We start from the raw sequence: 16,452 nt of genomic DNA, 5'->3' as shown, positions 1-16,452 counted from the left end.
AGCTTCCTCTATAAGTAGCCGCATCTGCGGTGGGTTAGTGCTGATTCACTCCCAGTACTGGGTGGTCATGGCCAAGTCTTGTGAGATTCTGGCGTTTCGGGGTTCACTATTTACCTTTTGTGTTTGTGTTGGATATTTTATAACTTCTCTGCCAATCTACTGGCTTCCAACCAGGGCAGAGTGGCCAACACTGCTTAGATTCCTCCCCATAGATTCTCTATCTGTGGAGCCTGCACCACCCTGGGTCTGCACTGCCTGCACTCGGTGTCTGTGCTCAGCCTGCTTGCGCTGGGCCTGCCTCTCTCCATACCCAATTGAAACAGACCTTTTCTGGAGATCTTCGAAATTATCTTCTTCTGGTAATTTGTTACACTCCTGATATTTGTGGATTCTGCCAGTCCAGGGCTAATTCAGAGACTGAATTTGCTAATTAGTATGAGAGCTGTAGGAGAAGGTCAGAAAGAAATTGTGTGTCCTTTCTGCCATGTTAGCTCCATCCCTGTTTTTAAAAATTGAGTTCTATGTTCTCTTCCTTATCCCCACCCACAATTAAGAAACCACATATGAAGTTATGCAAAATATTTCCAAAAAAGTCAGATTGTGAAAGAAAACATAAATCTCCCACTCTAATGAAAATAAAAACCCTCAAGAAAAATCAAGTTAAAAAAAAGAGATAGATACAGACAGGCAGTAAGAGAGAATGTTTCAATCTGTATTCAGGCATAATCAGTTCTTTCTCCGGGTATGGATAGGATTTTTCATCATAAGTCTTTCAGAATAGTTGTGAATGATTGTACTACTGAGAATACAAAGTTATTTACAGCTGGTCATCCAGAACATTGCTATTACTTTGTATACAGTGCGTTTCACTTTGCTTTAAGTTCATGGAGGACTTTCCAGTTTTTGATATTGTTATTGTTTTCTGAGAGCATCCTCCTCATCATTTCCAAAGAACAATAATATTCATCACGAACACATACCACAGTTTATTGAGCCAGTCCCCAACTGATACACCTCCCCTCTATTTCCTTTTTTTTTTTTTTGCTCTGAGAAAAAAAGCTGCTTTGAATATTTTTTGATATTGCTTCGATTTTTAACCACTGTCCCCTTGCATTGAAGAATAAAATGAGAGGACAGTTATTATTAAAAAGGAGAATTAATATTAATATTAATAAATATTAGAGTGGGATCCTCAAATCTCTTTGAAGATATTAGAATAGACTTTTTTGTGAATACAAGAAAATAGATTTAAAAAATAACCCCCAAAATGCTTAGTCTGAATGTTTCTAGCTTTTTATTAAAAATTCTTGAATAAAAGTTAAATATGTTTTTATAAAGCTCATAGGGACAAATCCTGTGTAACGTGCCCTCAGTATTGCAGCAGAGACTATTTCATATTAAACCTATAACATTTGTGAAATTCTAGAAATTAAATTAATTGTATATAACATTTGTGTTACTATTTTTAAATGGCATTTTTATTATTTATAATCTCACAATCCTAAAGTAAGAGCAGAAACAAGTTTTATATTCAGGTTCCCTATATCAAGTTTATTTACTAAAGTAAAACTAAGCAAAGTAGGTTTTCAAAGTAAAAACTTTTAGGTCTAAAGGATTATTAGGGCTTTTTCTTGAGCTTCTAACTCATTAAGTAGCTCCTAAAAAGCCTGTAAAAATTTTGTAGCTGGGGCAGATAGGTGGTACAATGATTAGAGCACCAGTCCTGAAATCAGAAGGACCTGAGTTCAAATGTGATCTCAGACACTTAATACTTCCTACCTATGTGACTCTGAGCAAGTCAATTAACCCCAGTTGCCTCAGCAAACAAACAAACAAATAAATAAATAAAAATTGTAGCTTCAGCATAGCATCATTCAGAATACAGCATTTCAGTAAAATGTCAGTGATAAATATATAATTCCTGCTGAAAAGACCAGTCCCTACTTTTTTTTCCCCCTAAGTAGCTTTTTTGGATACATTCCTGTAAATGGTTATAATGAGGGAGCCAAGTCTAAAATCAAAATGAATTTAAGTAGTTTGATTAAGAACCAAGTAATACTTTGTAAAACAGGAAGAAAATTCAAAGAAATTATTTTCATAACTGTTGTAGCTGTGAGTTGGATGTATCTATGAAGGCAGAAAGATAGAGTCAAGTTAAAGAAATCTGCTATTTTAGGTAAAGTAAGAGATGATAATTGGTGAAATTGATACCATTTTATTCTTATCACTATTAAATCTTCTGGCTCTTAGTTGTTAATTTGAAAGAAACAGGCTGGACTGTGTTCTACCCTTATATAGTTAATATGTCTTAAAGAAAAGTCTTTATTAGCTAAGTGATAAATACCTAGAACACCCTAATTTTGATGCCTTTTTTTAGGTCCAAGTGAAATAAGTAGCCTTTTAAGATAGCTGATTTGAAAGGAATCCTGCTAAGAGACTACTGATTTTTTTGGAATTGCTTTATATTCAAGCTTTCTTTGCAGATTTCATCTCTCCCTTCCCTATTCATTTTCATTTTCATCAATTTTGAAAATTTTCCCAAAGCTTTGTCTTATAAGGATTTTTCTTCCAATCAGTCTTATAGTAGTATGTTCTTGGAAGAGAGACATTAAGCAAACCTTAAAAGGTGAAAGGTGGTATGTCCAAAACTAAATTCCTAAGATGTGAAATCTTACCTGAGTGTTTTATCTTCCTGTTGAAACTGAGATGCAAAGTGCAGGAATTAGAAGTTAAAACTGGATACATGAGTGCATTTAGAGACACTAGTTATATCCTTCATTTCTGTGGAGTTCCTGAATAACAAATATGTGAATCTGACTTTCATACTTTTAAGTTCAACTTTATAGAGCCAAATAAATCCTGAATGCTATTACTAAAACCTGGTTTCTGCCACGTTTCCTGTTAGTATTACAGGGAAGGACTCCATTACCTTTCTTCCTTGCGATATCACAAAGCACATTTGAGGTAGTTCTGTCCTTAAAGAAATACCAACTTACAGACCTTTAGATCAATACTTGGGGCCAGCCTTCCCAGGTGTCTGAGAGAGAGAGATTCCTTACCTTCTCCTAATACAGACTGACTTCTGAGAAGACTCCTTTGAGGCAATGTCTATCCAATAATGCAGAACTCTAAACCACAGAGTTAAAAAGCTGGACAGAGCTCCTAAACAACTGTAATAGCAACATGAAACAAAAATGAAGCCCTATGTACTCTTCCAGTAATTATATCTGTAAGCAGAGAATAATTCAAATTTCTTTGGTGAGACTTGAGAGTTTTAGTAAATAATGTTAGCAGAAAACTCTGAATACATTACTCTTCTACCATATGAAGAACACTTGGAAGGCATTTAACTGTTATGTGTGAATTAAATCATTAATTTTATACTTTGACATGGTTTGTGTAGTACATAAAAATATCTTGAGTGTATTCTAATTAGCAAGCACTCTATTTTAAAGGGTTTATGTCTTGTCTAGTGTTCTAGTGAATGTACATTACATGGATTTTTCCTGTTAAATTGTTTGAACTTGAATTTTATAGCTTGTATCTCTCTCATATTGCATCAGACACCGTGTAGCCTTTAATTAAAGCCAATTCCTATTTTGGTGTACAAGTGGATCTAAAGCGTTTTACAGTTCTGCGGTATCTGCAGCATGCCTCCATTGCTATGAACTTAAATGTAAGGTGCCATCTTTGGCTTGTGACTACCATGATAGGTTGAACATTTAGTTGAGTTAGCTGGTTTATATTCCATCCATTTATTTAATAATTGTGACCTCCATCTTGTTTGGAAAATTAAATTAACTTTAAGATGTTTCTCTTTTAGATATCATTAAATGATATCTTTTAGATATCATTTAACTTCAAAAGCCATTCCTGTCAACTAAGGAGGGAGAAAATTTGGGCATAGTCAGTGTTTCCAGCTTCTTATACCAGTTTCTTAGCTAATCTAAGTTCAGTTATTTTTAAAGGGAAATTAACATTAAAAACCATGATGTACATACAGTAAGAAAAAAATTTAAAATATTTGTGAATAGAAGCTATTTTTCTCTCTCATTTTTAAACACATAGAAAGTATACTTAAAAAAAAAAGAAAAAGGTGAAAAAATTTAGAACTACTTTCTCATCATAGACTTTCTTTTCTAGAGATGAATTTAACATTAAAGTTCTTCAAGCTTTTGTTGAACTCCATGAATTTGCTGATCTCAACCTTGTACAAGCTTTAAGGTAAATATATCATTATGTCACATTTTAAATTATTTCAATAAATTTTGTCTTTAAGATTTCACTTTATCTTTAGTTTTGAAGAAAAGTATGAAAATTAGTATTGGAAAAACATCTTTGTTTATCTTTTTGGTTATTGATTTCACACAGGAAGTATTAATATCTTTAGAAAATATGTATAATTGTATATCAAAATCACATCGAAATGGGTTCATGATCTAAACATAAAGAATGATATTATAAACAAATTAGAAGAACATAGGATGGTTTACCTCTCAGATCTGTGGAAGAGGAAGGAATTTGTGACCAAAGAAGAATTAGAGATCATTATTGATCACAAAATGAATAATTTTTACTATATTAAGTTAAAATTTTTTTGTACCAACAAAACTAATGCAGACAAGATTAGAAGGGAAGCAATAAACTAGGAAAATATTTTTACATCCAAAGGATCTGATAAAGTACTCATTTCTGAAATCAATAGAGAAATGACTCAAATTTATGATAGTTCAAGCCATTCTCCAATGATAAATGGTCAAAGACAATTTTCAGATGAAGAAATTGGAACTATCTGTAGTCACATGAAAAAGGTGCTCCCAATCACTATTGATCAGAGAAAAGGAAATTAAGACAACTCTGAGATACCACTACAAACTTGTCAGATTGGCTAAGATGACAGGAAAAGATAATGACGAATGTTGTAGGGGACATGGGAAAGCTAGGACACTGATATGTTCTTGGTGGAACTATGAAAGGATCCAACCATTCTGGAGAGCAATTTGGAACTATGCTCCAAAAGTTATCAAACTGCGCATACTCTTTGATCCAGCAATGTTTCTACTGGGCTTATATCCCAAAGAGATCTTAAAAGAGGGAAAGGGACCCACATGTGCAAAAATGTTTGTGGCACCTTTTTTTGTAGTGGCAAAAAATTGGAACCCGAGTGGACACCCATCAGTTGGAGAATGGTTGGGTAAATTGTGGTATATGAATGCTATGGAATATTATTGTTCTGTAAGAAATGACCAGCAGGATGATTTCAGAAAGGCCTGGAGAGACTTACATGAACTGATGCTAAGTGAAATGAGCAAGACCAGGAGATCATTTTACATGGCAACAACCAGAGTATACGATGATCAGTTCTTTCGGATGTGGCTCTCTTCAACAATGAGATGATTCAAATCAGTTCCACTTGTGCAGTGATGAAGAGAGCCATCTACACGCAGAGAGAGAACTGTGGGAACAGAGTGTGGAACACAACATAGCATTCTTACTCTCTCTGTTGTTATTTGCTTGCATTTTGTTTTCTTTCTCAGTTTTTCTTTATCTTCCTTCTTGATCTGATTTCTTTTGTGCAGCAAGATAACTATAACTATGTAATATTAGATTTAACATGTATTTGAACATATTTAACATGTATTGGACTGACTACCTGCCAGCTAGGGAAAGGGAGGGGGGGAAAAAGGGAAAAATGGAACAAAAGGTTTTGCAAGGATCAATATTGAAGAATTACCTATGCATGTTTTTGCAAATAAAAAGCTTTAATAAAAAAGAAAGAAAATATGTATATTAATTAGATAATGCCACACATGAAGTAGTGTGCTCTGCTAATATGTTATTTTGTGTTATTTTATGCTGTCTCAGTGTACCTTTCTTAAGTAGTTGTTTCAAGATAGCAGTTTATAGTTTGTGAAAAACTTAATCTACATGACCAAAATTGTGATCTTTGCTAAAAGGGAAATCACCCAAGATCTCTGGTTTGTTTTTGATTATATGGAAGTTCCCAAGATTATTGCTTCATTTTATTCCAGTTGCTTCTCAGATACTAACATCCATTCAGCTTCTTCTACTGATCAGGTGACTGGATTCATTTTGAACATTAAAATATCTCCTTCAACCTATCCCTGATTCTTCTTCCCCAGTTTCAGTTATCTCAATCAATTGAAAACTGATTCAATTAAAAACTCTTAGATTTTGATAAAATTGGAAAGTTTTACAATTGTTATTTTATTCTAGTTCTAGTGCTGGAAGACCTGAATTCAAGTCCTGAATTTAACATATACCAGCTATATGACTCTGGGCAAGTTATTTAATTTCTCAATACCCAGGAAACTACCCAAGATTGTTAGTTGTTAAGAAGGTATCACTCTGCACTGGTAGAAGTTCTTCACTGTGAATTCTGTAGGAAGTTCAAGGAAATCACAGATCCAGTTAGGGAAAAAAAAGAAAAAAATACACAAATACATATGTATTGATGTATATTTATACACACATATGTACATGTACATGTTATATATACAGAGGTGTATATTATATATGTATTGATATATATCATATATTGAGATATATATATGTACACACACACACACACACACACACACACACACACACAGAGTTTTAGAAACCAGAAATAGACAAAAGCAAAAACTATTCTAGTTTCAGTGCTGCCTAGTCGTTTGAACTTTAAGGTCATTAGGGCCACCTAAAGAGCAGAGCCATAATAAATCTACTTTTCATGAATTAAATTGATTTCAGAAGCCATCAGAGTTCCCTTGTCTGAGGAAAATTAAGCATATATGGGGAAAAAATGAAATGTGGACAGTTGTTCACATGGCAGAGGATTACTAGTTCTACTCATTGTCCACCATAACAAAGGGTATGCCATACCATAATAGTTTTTAAATTGTATACTCCTTTCCTTATACATACTGCCATCTCTAACACCATTAAAAGAAAATATTATGTTCTATGTTCAAAAAGGCATTATTGTCTATGCTTGTAAGGGTCCGAGAGGAACCTCACATAGTATAAGAGGAAGTAAAGAGGCCTTGATGTCTGAGGCACCCGGATGTGATCTTTGCAGCTAATAGGGTCTGCCTCGTGAGCAGAAGTTCTGGTCCATTGGGAATGCATCAATGGAAGATGTCCCCTTCTCTTATTGGCTGTGGGTGTGACCTCGTAGACCCTATATAAGCAGTGGGGACCAGGAAATAGATGGAGTTTAATAGGAGTTAAGTAAGAGTGTAGGAGTAGTGCAGAATGGGAACACATGGAATAAAGTCTTGAGCTCGCAAGATAACTGAATTTTCAGATAACTGAAACTGGGGAAGAAGAATCAGGGATAGGTTTAATGTTCAAAATTAATCCAGTCACCTAATCAATAGAAGAAGCTGAATGGATGTTAATATCTGAGAAATAACTGGAATAAAATGAAGCAATAATCTTGGGAACTTCCATATAATCAAAAACAAACCAGAGATCTTGGGTGATTTCCCTTTTAGCAAAGATCACAATTTTGGTCATATAGATTAAGTTTTTCACAAACTTGAGCTTGTCTCAGTGCTCTGTTGGACATGAGAACCACTGCTCAGAAAGGCAGTGGCCAGAAATCTATGAGGACCTATGATTAGGTAAGATTTCTGAAGGTCTGGGATTAGGCAAGATTGGTCATCAGTAACCTCTCAATGGGAGGTTACATGTGCTAAAAACTAAACATTTACTAATAATAAATTATAATTTCATGATCCCCACATTTTGTTATGTAATCCCACATACTGATGGGGTTAGAGTATCTGATGATGGTATATAGAATAGCAAAATGATGGGGTACAAGGTACAGAAATGCTGAACCCAGAAAAATGTGGTTTGGGAGTACAGCCAGTCACTCCTCTATGAACCACCAAAATGATGGGGTTAGCTGCCAAATACTGGGAAGAATGGGTGTCACCCCAAAATTATATTGGGGCTATTAGCCCCACAGGTTGTCTCAAAAGAATTTGTTGGCTTACACCTTCTCCAAATCAAAAGGTAAAGCATTTATTAAGCTATTAACAGTAGCCTAAACTCCTAAGAGTTTTTAGCAAAGAAAAGGGGTTGTAGCAATTAACTGGAGGCCTATTGATAAGGGAAAAGGCTCCATAAAGTGTGGCAAGTTAAGGCAGGATTACTAGCGGGCTAACTGTAAAAAGGGATTAGAGTCCTTAACGGGCTTCATTTAACCTTTATGATTTAGCAAGGGGATTAACCCTAAAAAGGTTTGTTAGTTAGCAAGCTAGTGAGGTAATAGTAGGTTCTTTTATAAGGGGAAATATACCCTCAAGGATTAACATCATAAACTGTGGGGTTGTGATGATTTTGTCAATGCAAGGTCCATTTAAAGGTGAGAATTTTATCACTGGTCCTCCCTCCTTGCTCCAGGAACTAGCTTGGCTTCCAGATTGTTGACAGTAATTCAGGCTCTCTCTGTCAATTGCTTTACCAAGTTACCAAAGACCAGGGACCTCCTACTGCAATGAGGTTGCAACCTTCCCTTCTCCCTGTTTAAGAAGTTTTGCTGTAATGTATGCTTTTATTTTAGAGCCAGAGTACAAACAGAATTTTCCTTCAGGGTTTGTTATCATCTGTTAATAATGATGTGATGTGAATCTGTGGGGTAGGTACAACCTGCAGGCTGTTCTCAGGCTGAGAAAAATGTAAAAATATTTTTTGATATCCCAATATTTTACTCCACAGATCATCCTCCTGTACCCAATGCATTCTTTCTATCATGATCATTCACTGTGCATCATCTTTTCTCTGCTTTAAATCTTGCTTTAGTTGAAGATTCAAAATAGTTCACTTCTATCTAACATTTGTGTCTAAAAGTTTGAGCCTTGGGGCTCAACAATTCACAGAAAGATATTGGGCATATGTGTGTACTTCCATTTTTGAAAAATACATATCTCACAAAAAAATGAGACAAATCAGAACTAGTTTTTGAAAACTTGAATCTTTGAGAAATAATTCCCCTTACTCACATACTTCTAGAGCTTATTCACTTAAGACCCAGGGTCTGATGCCTTATTAGCCTCCTGAACTGTTCTTTCTTTCTTTGTCTTTTAGACAAAATCCTAAAATCGTTGAAGTGTTAGAATAAAGGTTTTTCCCTTGTGTTTGGCTGCCTTCTCTTTTCTGTGCTCTCTTGTTAGAATTGGTGAAGCAGAATGAATGATAAGGTGGTTGTTCTGTATGTTCTCATTCTATTAACTTTTGAAGTAATCATGTTACTTCTTATGCATAAGGTATGTTTCTCCCTAGTTCTTATGAAACAGTGCTAGTGGCTTTTGCAAAACTCAGAGAAAAATGATTCTTTTGAGTTCACCATTGTGAGCATTATTCTTTCCCCCCTTGTCTGATGGGCAGAATGGTTGTTTTTCTTCTGTACTCTGAGCAAGTCAGACCTATTGATCATATTGGGAGATGGTGTATACAGTAGGAAGAGCCACTAATTCTGGAATTAGAATACCTTCATGCTTGCATAAATTTGAGCAAATCTCCAGGTACATTTGTATGTATATTTTTCTAAAAATTTCAGCAGGATTATTTACAATTTTGTGGGGTTTTTTAGGCAGTTCCTGTGGAGTTTCAGGCTTCCAGGGGAGGCTCAGAAAATTGATCGCATGATGGAAGCTTTTGCTTCACGCTACTGTCTCTGCAACCCTGGAGTCTTCCAGTCTACAGGTAAGTAAAGATGGCTTTTAGATCATCTTCTTCTCAGTTCTCCTGTTAAAATACTATAACTCAACCTGGAAGAGACTGAACTAAATTCATCACAGCTGTGCTGGTTGTATGCCAGGTGACCTGTCACTGAAGCCCTGAACTCTTATATGTCTTCATCTTGAGTTTCCCTCCAGAATCTCAGCATCAGCTTTTGTCTCAGTCCCCACACACAGAAAAGGAAACACCGACAGGGAGAGTTCTTTCTTCTTTATTGTAACCTGAGTCCAAATCCGACAGTTAAGAGAGTATCTCAGGCAAATTACTTACCCTTTTTTTTTCCTCACTTTTTTTTTTTTCACTTACCCTTTTTTTAGTCTCAGTTTCTTCATCTGTAAAATGGTGACACTAATGCCTACTTCCTGGAGTTGTCTTGAAGATCCAGTGAAAGAATATATGTAAAGCCCAGTGAAAGTTTTAGAGTATTATTTAAATGCTGCTATTATAATTAATAATATTATTTAAATAAATTAAACAAAATTATTTTTATTTTTATTATCAACAAAATCATATATATTATTATTTAAATAAATTAAATAAAAATGTTATTTTTATTGCCACTTAAAAATTGCAATATTCAGAAATGTGACGGATTTCCAGAGGTAAGATTAAAGAAAGGTACAAAGTTCAATTTTGACTTATCAGATAGGACTCCAGAAATGTTAATGTTGAAAGTTATACTGTTGGAGATGATCTGGCTTCTTTGAACTTTTCAATATAATCAAGGGTAGAGAATTATGAACTCTTCTTAATTGTATTAATAAAAAGAGTCTTCTGTTCTTCATTTGATCACTCCTCTAACATATTTTCAGGATTTCTTCCTAAACTTTGACTTAGTTTTCCTTTAGAAACTGGTTAGGACTTGGATAAGAATCACAAAGCATTTGAGAATAACATTTTTTTTCTCAGAATCTGATTGAATACTGATTCAGATAAAACCAAATCTTTAGATCATGACACTAGCCCAATATTATTTCACATTTGCTCCTATTTATGCAGAGCACAAACTTATTTCAAGTATAATCTATGTTGATTAATTCTAGAATTTTTTTTTGTATCTGCTCTTTCTGCTCTTTAGGTTTCATGTAATCAGGAGCAAGATGCATTTTTCTGGTTGATTCATTATGAATACTGTGTTCTTTGCATTTTACTTCAGTACAAAGAATGCAGGAAAACAATAAGATGAAGAACATAACTGTTTCTTATGCTATAATAGTATGCCAGGTGAGCCAAATACCTGCTGTTATTCCAGGAGCACTTATGAATCATCTAGGCTCTCCTGGAGACTTGACCTTTCAGACAGCTTGGCGACTACACAGTCCCACTTATATACTCCTGAAGATTTCTGAGTACTGGTCAGATTCTAAATGAGACCATAGTCATGAACATTGCATTGTGAATGGCTGCATTTGCAACCTGAGACACTCCAGAGGTAACTCCATAAGTCAAAAGTGAATGCTTCTACTTTTTGCCAAGCACCTATAAAGTTCTCCTAATGTGGATGGGATTTAATACCAGGGTCTCTAGTAAGTTCAACTTCCCTCAGTAGGAATTCCTCTTCCCTGGGGCCTATACAGTCCTCTGTACTGCACTATTGTGGATGAGTACCACCCTGTTCCATCTTCCCCCACATGCATAGGGGAATTACTCAGGGTTGCTAGAGGGTCATGTAACCCATATTTATGGTAAGTCCCACCTTCTTCACTGGACTTGAGAGGAGTCTCAGCAGCCATATAGGCCAGACAATACACAAAATACACAATACACAAAAGGAAACCTCTATAGTTGTTCCACACTTAGAGCACTATCATGGGTCTAGAACACCCCTCTTCCCCAAGTATATAAAGCACCTAAGGTCACTGGAGAGTCAGTTCCCATTTTGCATATCCGAAAAAGCCAAAAGGCACATTACTATTGAAAGACAAAATCTGGGTTTGGATCTCCTTGTCATGATTTTATGCCCTGTTGCTAGTTTCTGATCCCTACAGCTTACCCACTTTAACCAGGTTCTTGGCCCTGGTTCAGGAACTCTTTGCCAGCCTACTATTCCCTCCATCTTCTGCCATCCTTGGGGCCATATGGTTCCCTGGGTGAGCCACATGATTGCACTGGCTTTTCTCCAAAGAACTGAGTTCACGTCTATGTCTCTTCCTCCTCTTTCCTTTTAGTAGTCCATTTAAGTACTGGTATAATCTACTTTTAAATTCTAGGCTCTTTTTGTGTAAAAGAGTTATGAATTTTGATCAGTACTAGAATAAGGGCCTCATCTATGACACAGAAAGAACTTGACACTAAATCTAAGGACTTCTACCTTATCTAGGAGTCACTAGAGGAAGGAAATTGTATCATTTATTTGTCTACCACACACTAAGCTAGTCTGAATATAAACTATCTCGGAATCTATTCCACCTACCTAAAATGATATATCGAGAGGGAACAAAAATAATATTAATTATAAACCATATTCCAGTTTTAGAGAATCTAGATTTTGCTACTGCTTTGTGGTAAGGATAATACAGTAAGTACTATGAAAAGATGATTCCTATAGATTTCTATATATTTTTGAGCTGGGCTCAGTATAGAACCTCAACTCCAATTTTATATCCCACAAAATATGACAGGTTTGGCATCTGTCCAGTTGAATGAATTTTATTCCAAGCCCTTGTTGATGTTCGAAACCTGTGCTTTTCGGAGAGACTGGAGCCAGCAAAAGAGAAAATGTCTGTAGAATGCACATGTCTGCAGGTACTAGTCGTCAGCTAGCTTGTGGTTATCCGAGCCACAACTATGGCTTGTAAATGGTTTTATTTTCCTGGGAACCTAACTGCCTGTCTGGAGGGACACAACTAGCTGCAAGCATATCCCCAGCCTTGCAGCATAATTCAATGATCTCTCTGGTTTGCATTGGATTTATTTCAGATACATGCTATGTGTTGTCTTTTGCCATCATCATGCTAAACACCAGCCTCCACAACCACAATGTGAGAGATAAACCAACAGTGGAACGATTCATATCTATGAACCGAGGCATTAATGAGGGTGGGGATCTCCCAGAGGAATTATTGAGGGTAAGTTTTATTAGAACTGTGAATGTGTGTGCTTGAAGTCAAATCCTCTCTGTGGTTTTTACCCATTGTAATTGTTAATGTTCTCTTATTTCAAAATTTTAATCTGATTAGCATAACTGTCACTTTATAACTCTTCTTTATTTTGTCTTCCATTTCCCTAAGGACTAATAAAGAGACCACAACGTCTTTGATTTTTACTGAAGTTACCATTTTGTCCCCTTACAGAATTTATATGAAAGTATTAAAAATGAGCCATTTAAGATTCCGGAAGATGATGGAAATGACTTGACACACACATTTTTTAATCCAGATAGAGAAGGCTGGCTATTGAAATTAGGTTAGTATCAGAATTGCTCATTCTGCTGCATTGCTTTTTGTCTTTAATCATAGGTTGCTTGCCCCCCTTTAACACATTGCTGTAGAACTAATAGGAATTACTGCAAATTCAGCTCTGTTAAATGCCCCTAATCTAAAGGCAGTACCTTTAAAAAATGCAGTTCAGTCAAAATAATTCTTTTGATGGTTGTACTTCAGAGTTAATCTCTTGCTTGAATGGTGGCATGTCAGAATTGAGGCATCAGCAGAAAAGGGCTTTTTAATCTCTTAAAGTCTCCATGGCAGAGAAAGAACATACTCGGTTACATTGATCCATCCCAGAAAACTGTTAAGTAATTTTCTAGATAAAATTTCAACTCAGTTTTCTGTAGAAGCAAATGCATTTATCTCCAAATAGTTTATGTGTGTGTCTTTATTTTCCCATATTATTTGTGACTTTCTCTTGGTTTGGTTTGGTTATGATTTCTTAATGAGTGGTTTAAATGTGCCTTCTTGTTTTCCTTCTGGCCTATGACTATCACCTTTCTGTTCTGTGACTGGCTGTCTCTGCTTATTCTGCATTTAGGAGGTACGTACCCAATGGCTTCCTGCTCTTCTTCAGTTGCTCATTTCTGCCTTGATTTTCCTTTCCCCTTTTGTTGGCTTGTACAAAACTTTACTTTATGGCTGAGTCATTCACTTGTTTCTATACTTCCTCTGGACTCACTTAGTCCAACATTGGAGATTCCTGTGGTAGTAGTCATTGGAGGAAACAAACCCTTGCAGTAAGTTTGTCAATAAAGTAATTCAGGTCTTTTTGAGTCATGGAACTGAACACCAGACTAGTTTCAATTCAAGGGAGTAAAGGGCCTCTAGTTTCACTATTTAAGAACTGTGTTCCACATTATCCCTGAACTAAAATGATTTAATGGTAAGCTGACTAGTTTAATAATCTTATTTCAATCTGGCAGTAAAGTATTTTAGAATACTTATTTCCAAAGTGATTTTGTTATTTTTTTTTCCTTATGGGAAGTTAAAATGGAGCCATAGTTTAAAAAAAAAGCCACCCTAAGTTAAGCTTCCTTTATTTTACATAAAATGAAAGATTGAACTAGAAAATCTTTAAGGTGTCTTCCATTTTTTATTCTGCCATATTTGTCAGTTCCCAATCACCTGGTCTCCACCCTTTTGTCTAGAACTCATACCTGATTTGTCAGATACCTCTGATTTGGGGAACTGTGACTCTCTTAAAATCTAGTAGAGCAGTGTTGAGACTGATATTCCCTTTTCTTCGATATCTATTTGATTTCATAGAAGGATAGGAACCAAAGTGGTTAATAAGCTTAAAATTGCCCTCTATTTTAGGACCTTCTAAAAAACCTATGGCTCATAAGACAATTAAAAGTATTAAAAATGACATTCAGACTCTAATTAAGGAAATATAGGGTGTTAAGGTTGACATGATAATGTCTAGTGGCCAATAAAGACAGTTTTTACAACTTTCTGTGTGGTTGAAGTGGAAAATAAATCTGGAATTTGGAGAACCTCCTACCTTTGTGGAAGGATGGAGAGCCAAATGTGGACTTAGGAAGGAGACTAGACAGGAAAAGGAAGCCTAGGGCCTAAATGTCAGCTTGATTGCTATTACTAAACCCACTCAAACAGAGGACCATTCTTTTGGCTTCTTCCTCATTGACTAGAAAATTGCCAATGTTAAGTTCTTCATAAACCAGAATGGGAGAGAGTGTTTATTGTGTTACCTTGGGTTTCTTAAGTTGTAAAGTCTGTTACACTGAGGAATCCTAATTAGTCTCTTTTTAGAAATTTAAGATTTATTAGTCCTTTAGTGCATATACAGTAGACATGTAGAACCAGAATTGAATAGGTAGAGGAGATTGGAATGATCATATTTGGGATCTACCCATTGCTTTCAATGATCCTACATTTCTATCTTGAACATTTCCACAAAAGCCAGCCTTGGTAATGCCAACATTTTTCTGGTGATACTATATAGCTATGAATCATGGGATACCATAAATGTAGGTGGTCCAAAGAGCATTGGAAACATGGGTGATGGTTTTAAGTAGGCTGTGGCATATTGCCAATGATTATTTGTGCACAAGAAGTGATATAAAAGGAATTACTAAAGAAATTTTATAACCAGAAAAGGAAGGACTATGTAGATAATGTATCAGGAGACTGGACAGCCCAATTATAGCATTGGTATTCACAAAATAATAAAAGAATCAAGATATCAAGCACATTGGGTAAATCTTCAGTGAAAGATTTATGGAGAGATATACTCAACCATTGCATAGAATCAGAAGGATGGGTTGCAGTCTGCACCAGGGAAGGCAACACTCATAATTCATTAAGATCAATGATCTATTCAAATATTAAAGCAACTTCCATTCCAATTCTTGCTGCCTGTCCAGTTTTGATTGCCCAAGGACAACTGAACAATAATAACAATTACTATATAAATGAAAGATCTTTCTTTTTCTTTTTTTCTTTTTCTTTCTTTTTTTTGGGGGGGCTGAGGCATTTGGAGTTAAGTGACTTGCCCATGGTCACACAGCTAGGAAGTGTTAAATGTCTGAGGCTAGATTTGAACTCAGGTCTTCCTGACTCTAAGGCTCATGCTCTATCTCCTGTGCTACCTAGCTGCCCCTGAAAGATCTTTCTTTAAAGGACCACAAGGCAGCAAGTTTTCAGGGGAAATTGATAACTGACAGACTTATGTCAGTTATTTTTTAAAACATAAGATACAATGAGTATTTTAACATATAGATAAAAATATGGACCTACATAAAGACCCAAATGTTTCCAAAGGTATTTGAGAAACTTGAGACCAGAAATTTCTCTTTTGTAAAACATAGTTGTGGAGGAAATCATTTACTTATTTCACAGATTGTACGTTGGTTGTTTTCATATTAATGTCAAGATTAATAATTTTGAAGTAGGTGCCAATCGTGTTTTTTTAGAAATATGACTGCTTTTCTAGGGTGTGTGAGAAAATTAATGGAGAAATTGCCCTTCAACATCATATTTAGATATTTTGAAATAACTATTAAATGAACAATTTATAGTTAACAAGTTTAAGAATTGTGACCAAGACAGAGATGGGAGGATTTCTGCTTGTCTGAGTGCAGCTAAAAGGAATAAAGAAAGGAATATGGATGTGACAAATTATAGGAGAAAAAAATTGGAATTTATTTTGTTTTAGTGTTTTTGATTGTGTTTTTGCTGCTGCTGCTGTTTGAGATTAGGTCTCCCTACCTGGTAACTTGTTCAGGCTAGAAGTGCAGTAGGC

The 16,452-nt window shown here is 35.5% G+C and overlaps 1 protein-coding gene across 1 annotated transcript in view; it reads left to right on the top strand.

Moving 5' to 3' along the window:
• Positions 1-16,452, top strand: part of CYTH3 (cytohesin 3) — a gene marked incomplete at its 5' end in the record, with an annotated part of 38,465 nt that overhangs the window by 15,096 nt on the left and 6,917 nt on the right. Inside the window, 4 exons of the mRNA XM_012542786.3 lie at positions 4,144-4,224; positions 9,608-9,720; positions 12,676-12,824; positions 13,050-13,161. Coding sequence (XP_012398240.2) covers positions 4,144-4,224; positions 9,608-9,720; positions 12,676-12,824; positions 13,050-13,161 — 455 coding nt within the window. The remainder of the gene's footprint in view (positions 1-4,143; positions 4,225-9,607; positions 9,721-12,675; positions 12,825-13,049; positions 13,162-16,452) is intronic.

Source organism: Sarcophilus harrisii, chromosome 1, assembly GCF_902635505.1.
Source record: "Sarcophilus harrisii chromosome 1, mSarHar1.11, whole genome shotgun sequence".
Lineage (NCBI taxonomy): Eukaryota > Metazoa > Chordata > Mammalia > Dasyuromorphia > Dasyuridae > Sarcophilus > Sarcophilus harrisii.
The sequence above is the reverse complement of the archived record's forward strand: the minus strand, read 5'-3'. Positions and strand labels throughout refer to the sequence as shown.